The following is a 9515-nucleotide window of genomic DNA, read 5'->3' as shown; positions in this document are numbered from 1 at the left end:
ACAGTCCTGGGGTTAGTCACCTTCCCTTGAACAGGGCCCATGTCCGGGGGACCGCAAGGAACACCCAGGGAGGCGGTGCTAGGGCTGACATGGGTTGGGGGCTACTCTGTTCTACCTCACTGTCAGGGGTCCCCCAGCTTTCTCAGTTCGGTCCCCCTCTGCGTCTCAGGAGCTTTTTCATGGTACTCCTAGGCCCAAAGCACCCTCATCGTAGGTGTTCTTTGAGATTCAAACTACTTAATATTATTGTTCTGACAACCTCGCGGTCACTTGGAAAACAGACCAGGCGTCCCTGGGATGGAAAACGGGGCTTTTATTTCGTCCTTTCAGAAGCGCCACGACTTGCTGACCAGCCCACGCACCTGACAGCCTCGTCTGCCTGGACTCGGCTCCCTTCCGGGGTGACCCCTACGCGCTCAGAAGTGGACCCAGCCCCAGCGGAGCCCCTTGGCGAGCTGCAGGCAGAAGCGCCCCGGCAGAAGCACAGGGGTGGGCCGGAGGGCTGGGGGTGCCCGCAGAGGCGGCCCCAGCCCCGCCGCGGCCCGGCACGAGCTCCGGCTCCCGCGCCAGGTGCGGCTGGCCGAGCCCCGGAGAGCGGAGGGGCCGGGGGCGCGGGCCGGCCTGCCTCCCGGGGGGCACCAAGGCCTGGGGCGGTGCCGGCTCTCGGCCCCCAGCCTGGCGATTCAGAATCTTCTCTTCGGTCACTTTCTACAGAAGCCGCGCCTCCTGGCGGACCCGGGTTAGGCTGCGCAAAGCTCGGGTCGGGTGGGACGGGGGAGCGCGCGGCGAGAGGACGCCGCCGGGGTGGGGGCCCCTCGGGGGTGGGGGGCCCCTCGGGGGTGCGGGCCCTGGGAGCCCAGGCCCGGCCTGGGGGCCTCAAGCCCCCACCAACCTGGAGGGAGTCAGGGGGTGGATCCCAAGTTCAAGCTCCAAGTGACCCCGGGCAGGCTCCCCAAGGGGCGCCCCAGGATAGGGGTCGGGGGCGCAGGAATCAGACGCCCCCCCACCAACCCGGGGCGCCGTGAAGGCGGCGGGCAGGCAGGGTGGCCCCTCACTGCTCCTCGGGCCCGTCGCCCCCCAGCGCCTGCTCGTAGGGGCAGGGGCGGCGGCCGAGGCCCGCGGGCTCTGCGCCGGGCCGGGCTCCCGCGGGCGGGGCCTCCTCCTCCGCGCCGTCCTCCGGGCCTCCGCCGGCGCCGCCCCCGGGCTCGCCCTCCGCGTCGCTCTCGTCCGAGTTGTCCTCCTCCAGGTAGCGGTAGCCGCGCACCTTGTGCTGCGGCCGCGGGATGCGCGGCTGGCGCGGGGCCAGGCCCCGCCGCAGCTTCTGCTCCATCCACAGGTACGAGGCGGCGGCGGCCAGCAGCGTGAGCAGCAGCACGGCCAGCTTTGCCTGGGGGCCCAGCGAGGGGTTAGGGAGCCCGTCGCCCCCGCAGCTCCCCCTCCGACCCTTGGCCACCTAGGCCCACACCCCAGCTCCGCCCCTTGCCCCCAGCAGTTCTCCCGCCCGGTCCCTGCAGGGCTGCCTCTGCGCGTGGGTTAGCTCTGAGCACGCCGGCCAAGCCCCACACAGGCCTGGCCCTCCCCTCCCAGAGCGTAGCTCCATCCGTGCCTTACACGTGGGGGCCAAAAGGATGCCTCAGAAACCAAAACCGCAGTCGGAAGCAACTTCAGGCCAAACTCAGCCCGCGGGCCCGCGCTGTCATCACATTACCCCAGGCCCTCCACCCGGCCACCCACCCTCACCTTCATGGGCAGGCCCGAGCCCAGGTACACAATGAAGATGGCCACCGCCTGCCACCAGTGGTAGATGGTGAAGATGAAGTCTTGTCTCTCCTTGTCCTCATACAGAATTCCCAGGAGTGCTGCGGCACGCAGGGCAGGAAGGGAGAGGTGTCACCGGGGCCACCTGTGACCTTAGGCCCTGCCCTGGTCCCGTCCTTGGCACCAGGCGCCCAGAGAGCCCGTGAGCTGGTCCTGGGCCGCCCCCTAGTGGAGGCTGGGTTGGCACAGGCACTGAGCAGAGGCCGCAGTGGGCTGAGCCCCGCAGGGTGAGATCTGGGCCACCTGTGTGGCTGCAAAGGTGGAAAGTTCACGTGCAGTCGTACCCTGTCCCCTCCAGTTCTCAGACATAAAGTGCCAGGCTGCCAGAGGCTGTTTCTCCTCCTCACCTCGGCCAGGGAGGGCAAACAAACCTACAGATCCAGGGGAGAACTGTTTTCCAAAGAAGCCTCCCAGGGGCAGGCAGGAAGCCCTGCTCAGAGGTCAGAGACCCAAAATCCGTTCTTAGAGCTGTAAGTGAGGAGCGCGGGCAGAGGTGTGAGCTCCGGTGTTGGCTCACTTTCCCATCTCTAAAATGGGGTGACACGTGGTATAGATTGTGTTGTGAGGTTTTAAGGTGAGAAAGCCCACACGGCACCTGGCGCTCGGGACATTAGCACCCCCGTCCTGAGACCCCGCAGAGCGACAGTCCCCCAGGGGGCTGCTGTGAAGGGACATGGAGCCCCCCAGGGCCTTGAGGACAAGGCAGGAAGCAGAGCTGAGAAGGCATGCCAGGACCACGGCCAAGGGGAATCCTGTCAAGGGCTCCAGGTGCCCAGGCTGGACACTGCCCAGAGATGGCTGCCCTCAGCAAAGTGGCCAAGAGTAGTTGGGGATCCATCCCCCACAACAGCTATAGATATCTCTCTATCATGGTGGGTGCAAGGGTCGCCTGAGCCAGCCCCTGCCCCACTGCAGCAGGCATGACCTCCTCACGCCACACTCCCAGGGATGACATTCAGAAATGTTAGCAGCACTGGCACCGAGAAAGAGGTGCCTCCCTCTGTGCGCTGGCTGCATGTCGCTGGTCTGTGCCCACCCTGGGCAGAGAACATCAAGCAGCTGCACTCTGACCTACTCCCTTCTTTTTGCAAACATGGCCCTTCCCCAGTTGGGCAAACCGGGCCAAACTGGGCCCCACCCTCACAGCTTAGACTTGAGGCCTGGACCCTGCTACTCTAGAAACCAGTGCTGGGGCTTCATGCCTGCACCCTGCTCCTGCACCCTGAGATGTAGACAGGGCCACCTGCCGCTTCCCATGTCCCTGGGCACAGGCCCCACATTGGCTCCAGTGTTATGAAAACTATGGCAAGTTAGACCCTGTGTCCTGGCATGAAAGCAAGGTGTAACCAATGTGCTCCTGCAGACTATCTCTGGGGCACCCACAGTGTCCACAACTAGCTGCTGACCCCTAAGTGTCCACTGGACCCCAAGCCACCCTGGGCTATCCACAGGAGATCCAGGGGGCATGCAACTACCATACTTACCCCAGGGTGTCCAGAGCCCCCCTCCGCCTGTACTGACAGTGTCCTTCCTTCCAGCCCACGAGTGTGCACACGACCCCATACGAGACCTCCAGTGTGCTCCCCCAACCACCCCCAAGTAGCCACAGGGTGCCCTGCCACCTGGCCATACTCACTGCTGAGCCCAGTCTTGTTGAGGGCACTGCCCACGCCCCACAGGACAGCTGCTGCATAAAGGATCCAGGTGTGCTGCTGGACTCGAGGTGCCGGAGCCCAGAAAAAGAGGCCGAGAATGAGTAGCAGGTGCAGCCCGGCCCCAGCCATCAGAGGCACGGCACGGGGCAGCCACAGCCCCAGCAAGCCCAGCAGGGACGAGGCCGAGGCACCCAGGCCGTAAGCCACCAGGAGGTACGCCAGGCGTTCCAGCCCCACCGAGCAGACACCGTAGCCCTGGGACAAGGGAGCACACGGGAGGTCAGTCGGGACTGCCCACAGGCCTCATTTTAGGCTACACCCTTCCCTCTTGGGGTCACCTGGAGGCTAACTCGCTTCCAGGCTTCCTGGAAGATGGGGGGTTTACATGGAAATGCTCGGAGCACTCCCCCCCAGAAGAACCCCAGAGGCAGCATCCTGCATAGAACCAGGCCCGCCTGTGGTCACCGTCTCAGCTGCGTGATGCTTTTGACAGCGGGCACGGGGCTCTTCGCACGCCACAGGCAGGGAGCCCAGGCTCGTTAAAGTAACCTGGCCCGGGTGGGGGTAGCACAAGGGAGCCCAGAGAAGAGGGGGCGCAGATCTGGGGCACAGGTGCACAAACTCATTCGTGTATTGAAAAAGTATTCGTTGTGCATCTGAAATTCAAATCTCCCCGGACGCCCCGCATTCCACGCGCAATCCCGCGCCTGCAGCGCTCACCAGGGCGATGCCAGTGCAGGCGAAGAGCACCTCGAAGCCGCTGTAGATGAAGAAGGGCACGAGGTGGCGCAGGCGGAAGTCGCGCACGTGCTTGAAGGGCAGCTGGAAGATGTTGCCCCAGCCCACGCTACGCAGGTCGATCTCCTCCGTGGGCCGGTACGCGGCGCCGCACAGACCCAGCACCTGCCGGGCGCGCTGTCAGGGGCGGCAGCCGGGCCCACTGGCCCCGCCCACTGGCCCCGCCCCGCCCACCAGGGCCCCGCCCCTAGGCCGCGCCCTCGGCCCGCCCCTACAGGCACCGCCCACTAGGGTCCCGCCCACTAGGGTCCCGCCCACCAGGGCCCCGCCCCACAGACGCTGCAGGCCCCGCCCCCAGCACACCGAAGGCCCCCCCACTCCCTACACGCCGCAGGCCCCGCCCACACACGCCGCAGGCCCCGCCCACACACGCCGCAGGCCGGGGCCTTGCTCTCTGCTCCGCCCCCAGGCCAAGCCACGCCCCGGTCACGCCCCTAACGCCTTACATGTGCCTTCCGGTACCGCCCCCGGGCTTGGGCTATGTCTTCTCCCCTTTGCTCCCCGTGACCACCCCCCGCCCCCCCCCCGGCCCCCCCGGCCCCCCCCCCCCTCAGGGATACCGACTCAGTCCACAGGCATCACTCACCTCTGGACTCACCAGGCTCCCCCCAAGACTCAGCGGGGGGGGGGGGGGGCCCCCGGCCCTGCCCCGGACCCAGCCCCACTTCCAGCCCTTGCCTCTCCCGCCCCTCGCCCGCCCCGGGCCCGGCTGCGCCCCTCCCCTCCGGCGCACCAGCAGCATGGCCAGGAAGGCCACGGCCATGAGCACGCTCTCCACCACGATGAGGTTGCGGCTGCGCGGCAGCGTCCGCAGCACCGTCTTGTTGAAGCCGTTGAGGACGCCCTGACTGTTCGTACCTGAGAAGGGGCGAGCAGGACACGGTCACCTCGGCCAAAGAAATCCAGCCCACTCAGGGGAGGGGGCGTCAGCGCCTGCGAAGGCGGGGATCTTTGGGGACCAGTTGGAGGTTAAGGTCCCTGGACCTGGATGCACCCCAAGGAGAGGAGCTCCTCCCCCCCTTACTGACATATTGCTCCTAGGCTGGGGGGAGGCTTGGGCCAGTCCACCTCCCCCTCCATACTTTCACCTGAGCTCTGGGGGAATGCTGGGCCCTGAGAATGGGCCCCCAATGTCCCAACCACATTTGCCTTCAGGGCTCTGCGCCTTGCCCTCTACAGTCACCAGACGGCAGGATCTCAGCCCCGAGCGCTGTGAGCAAGGGCACCCTCTGTGCCTCGGAGGGCCCGGCCTCTATTGGATGGCTCAGGGGAGTGGGTGAGCAGCCTTAGGGACCCCACCCCAAGAACACTAACCGCAGTTCTGCACGTTGTACAGCGTGTGGTTCAGGTCGTACAGGTAGTGGTTCAGGAAGTAGATCATGGGCAGCTGGGCACAGGCGAAGCTCAGCTGCGGGCAGGAGGGCAACTTGGGCAGGGCTCAGGCCACGGAACATAGCTGGATATGGGAGGGGTCTGTGCACAGCCTTGGGGGGGGACAGGGGCCCTCCCGCCTCTGGGGGCAGCCCATGGTCGGGGGCGCATGCCTGATGCAGAAGACCTTCTGCTCAGCACCGTGCTGGGAGCGGATGAGGGCTCAGTCGCCAGAGGTGACCAAGCAGGTTGGCTCGGGAAAGGGCGGTGGGACTGGAGAGCCGAAAAGACGGCGGAATGGGCTCTAATGTGTAGGTTCTGGGCCTGGAAGAACCCCTGAGGGCGCTGTACGTGGCACTCACGTGGAAGAAGCTGTAAAAGATGGCCTGGAAAACCAGGAGGTAGGGGGCATGGGAGCCCCGAGGCGGGCGCTGCCGGGGGGCCTGCTCCTCCCGCTCCTTGTAGTGGGCGTACTCGTAGTACTTCTGGGACATCCTGGAAGGAAGGAGACAAGACTTGCCCCGGCCCGACCTCTGCAGATGCCTCCGCTGCCTGCACCCTCAGCCGTGGGCGGCCAGCCTGTGTCGTGCGGACGGGGAAGCTGAGACAGAGGGTGGAAGGGACTGATCCGGGGAGCCACAGGCCAGACTGGCCACGCGGCAGAGGCTCAGCCATGTCTCCAGTCTCCTGCCCTGCTGCCCGCCATGCTCACCTGGTGATGTAGTTGCCCATGGAGGCCCAAAGAGGCACGATGGCCATGCCCAGGGCCACGGCCGAGGGCACGAGGGTGTAGTAGCGCTCCCAGTAGTTGGTGGAGACAAAGAGGGCATAGATGCCCACAGCCAGGAACATCATCCACTTGGTGCCAAAAAACCTGTGGGCAGTAGGAGCGATGTTGGCACCACAGGTCTACCTGGACCGACCCCAGTGACCACGACTCCAGGTGCCCGCTCACGAGGATGCGCCAGGTATGCTGAGAGCCCTGGACTCGGAGCAGGGGCCCTGAGGGGGTGCGCGTGGGCTGGTGTAGCCCTTCGGACAATCCTCCAGGGGCTGGGGCAGGGGGCAAGGGACAATCATGGGGTTTGGAGTCACTCGGTCGACACCTGCCATGGCACCTGGGCGAGCTGTCCAGCCTTGGGCGTCTCCCAGTCTGAGGTCAGCGCCCCTGCCTCAGACGGCGGGGAACAGGGAGTGTGGGTGGCTACCAACAATAGGGACGCGTTCCCCTAAAGCCCTTCCCCGCTGCTGCTGCTGACCTGGTAAGGGCTCCCCGGGGGGGGTTTATCCAAGAAAGGTTTTTTGAACTTTAAGAAGGAAGCAGGGCCTCCCTGGCGGCGCAAGGGGTTATGACTCAGCACTATGAGGCTGTCGGCAGCCACAGCGCGAGTTCGATCCCCGGCCAGGGAGCTACCCACACGGCGCAGGGGACCTCTCCTGTCTCTCCGCTGTTCCGCTCTGCAGTGGATTGCAGTGGATCTGCCTGTTCTGCTCCCCACTCTGTCTCTGGGGAATCCTCTCATCCCCTGCACCTCTGGCCTGCACCCCAGCTCTCGTGTGCATAAATAAATCTTTAATAAAAAAAAGAGGAAGTGGCAACAAGCACAGAGTGAAAGAAGGAAAAGCAGAGGGAGAGCTGAGGTCCAACTCTGAGCCACCGCTGGGGGCCCCCATCTCTGCAGACCCCCAACCCGAGTCTCACTGTAAAGACTGGAGCAGGCCGGGTGCGTGCAGGGCAAACAAGCAAGCAAAGGGGAGCTGCACACGAGTGCACACATGAGCATGTGCTTGTGCCCACGCACACGCAGGCGTGGTGACAGGCACGGAACGTCGCCACCGTGCCGGTGGGACGGGAGCGGCCTGTTAACGGGAGGGCTGGGGAAGGATTTCCTTTTTCTGATTTCCACTATGACTCTCACGCTGCCCGCAATCGTGATGAAGGAGGTTTGCGTGTTTTTTATAGAGGGGGGAACAAAAACCCGTGCAAGGAGCCGGGTTTCGGGGCCCATCTGAGCAGGCACCGCCACCCGCGGGGAGGGTGCCGGGGAGGGAATTTCTCGCACTGGCCGGGAGGCTGCCTGCAAGGCTGGGGTCTAGCTACCCCTGTGGGCAGTGGCCTTGCCCGTCCTGCCCGGGGAGAAGGGCCCCTGCGTGGGGAGGAAGGCCGGGTGCAGCCCGCAGATCGCATCCCCCCCAGACCCTACCCGGAGCGCACGGGGTGGGCACGGGCGGCCGGGAGTGAGTTTCACGTCTGGGGGCCCGAGGGTCTGGCCCTTGCTCTCGCTTCCCCCCCGGGCTCACCCTTCACGCTGCCCTCGGCTCCCCGCCCCAGAGCACCCGCCCTGGCCACCTGATGAGCACGGGCGTGTAGAGCAGGGCGGCGATGGGCGTCACGTTGATGCCCATGAGCATCTTGCTGTCGATGTCGGGGAGCCCCATGTTGCCGTACTTCACCTCGCGGTAGGTCTCGTCGTAATGCAGGATCAGCTGCATCTGCAGGAGGCCTGGGGCCGGGCGGGCATGAGCAGCGGCCTGGCGCCGGGGCCACCCAGCAGAGCCTGGCGCCGGGGCCACCCAGCAGAGCCTGGCGCCGGGGCCACCCAGCAGAGCCTGGCGCCGGGGCCAACCAGCAGAGCCTGGCGCGCGAGGCCTGCGGGGCGCGGCAGGCGCCGTCGCCCACGCCACGCGGGCCCCGTGGGGCCCAGGGTCCCGCCAGCCGCGGCGCCTCCCGCAGCCTGGATCCCGCCCGCCGCCCGCGCCCGGATCCCCGAGGCAGCCGACCCGGCCGGGGGCGCCGCCCCCTCGCGCGCCCGCGGCGGCGGGCCGGGACCCCTGGGCCCGCGCAGCGGCGCCCCCCGCCCCGCCCCGCGCAGGGCCCCCCCCCCCGGGACAGCAGGGGGAAGTGAAAGGGGAAGGGAGCGGCCCGGGCCCGGGTTTCTGTTTCCCAGGCCGGGCCCGGGGGGGGGGGGGGGGGGCGGGCGCCGTACCCAGGTAGACGCCGTAGGTGAGCGCGCCGCCCGCGCTGGCCGCCAGCACGTTCTTGACCACGCCGAGGCGCTTGCGGCGGTAGTAGCGGCGCTCCTCCTCCTCCTCGTTGTAGTTGGGGTACGCGCCCACCAGCTCGTCCAGCTGCGGGGCACGCACGGCGCTCGCCCGGGGTCGCACCCCAGGGCCCAGCTCCAGCCCCGCGCCCCCCCCCCCGACCCCGCGCCCCCGCCCCGGCCGCCGGGGGGCGCGTCCCCGCCCCGTCGGGGCGACCTCCGCTCCGAGTGCCCGCCCCCCGCGCCCGGCTCACCGGCGCCCCGGGCCCATCGGGGAGCCTGAGCCGGTCCTCGTCCCCCTGCGGCCCCGCGGCCCCGGCCACCGGGTAGAGCGGCGGCTGCGCCTCCATGGCCGGGCCGCGCCGAGCGCTCGCGGCGAGTCCGGGTGTCCCGGGCCCGCCAGGCGCTTCCTCCCCGCGGCGGCCCCGCCCCGCCCCGCCCCGCCCCCGCGGTGGGGTGCCCCGGGGCGCCTTGGGGGGCGGGGCCGCGCGTGCACGAGCCCGGGCTGGCTGCGGGGACCCCAGCCACGTCCTGGCTCTGGGACTTGGGCAACAGGGGCCGCGGCTCTGCGCCCCCGTCCTCACCTGCAAACCCGACGCCAGCGCTACTTCTGGTACAGGGCAGGGGAGGGGTATCCTGGGACCCCAAAACTGCCTGCTTTAAATGCGTTCTGCCATCCGCGCACCCCCCCCCCATCAGGACCAAACACACGCTCCGGTGTGTAAGGCCGTCCGTGCAGGGGCGCTGCAGTAACACCCGCGCAGCACAGGCAAGGGAGAGGCTGCATCAAATAGTTTCCCCTTGAAACACCCCAAGTCACCCACTCCAACAG

General features: G+C 67.4%; 1 protein-coding gene across 3 annotated transcripts; it reads right to left on the bottom strand.

The window, feature by feature from the left end:
* Positions 1-305: 305 nt before the first annotated feature.
* Positions 306-9140, bottom strand: UNC93B1 (unc-93 homolog B1, TLR signaling regulator). Of its 3 annotated transcripts, none has more exons than XM_084246527.1 (11): positions 8938-9140; positions 8630-8771; positions 7993-8146; positions 6355-6516; positions 6005-6137; positions 5586-5679; positions 5005-5129; positions 4194-4376; positions 3455-3728; positions 1741-1859; positions 306-1387 (listed from the first exon to the last, which is right to left on the bottom strand). In XM_084246527.1, the coding sequence occupies exons 1-11, from the start codon at positions 9031-9033 to the stop codon at positions 1052-1054; spliced, it is 1818 nt and encodes a 605-aa protein (XP_084102653.1). In that variant the 5' UTR covers positions 9034-9140; the 3' UTR covers positions 306-1051. The 3 variants fall into 3 exon arrangements, with proteins under 3 accessions (XP_084102653.1, XP_084102654.1, XP_084102655.1); XM_084246528.1 differs by having other exon boundaries at positions 4281-4376; XM_084246529.1 differs by lacking the exon at positions 6355-6516.
* Positions 9141-9515: the final 375 nt, after the last annotated feature.

This window comes from Talpa europaea (genome assembly GCF_964194135.1).
Source record: "Talpa europaea genome assembly, chromosome: 1".
Lineage (NCBI taxonomy): Eukaryota > Metazoa > Chordata > Mammalia > Eulipotyphla > Talpidae > Talpa > Talpa europaea.
The sequence above is the reverse complement of the archived record's forward strand: the minus strand, read 5'-3'. Positions and strand labels throughout refer to the sequence as shown.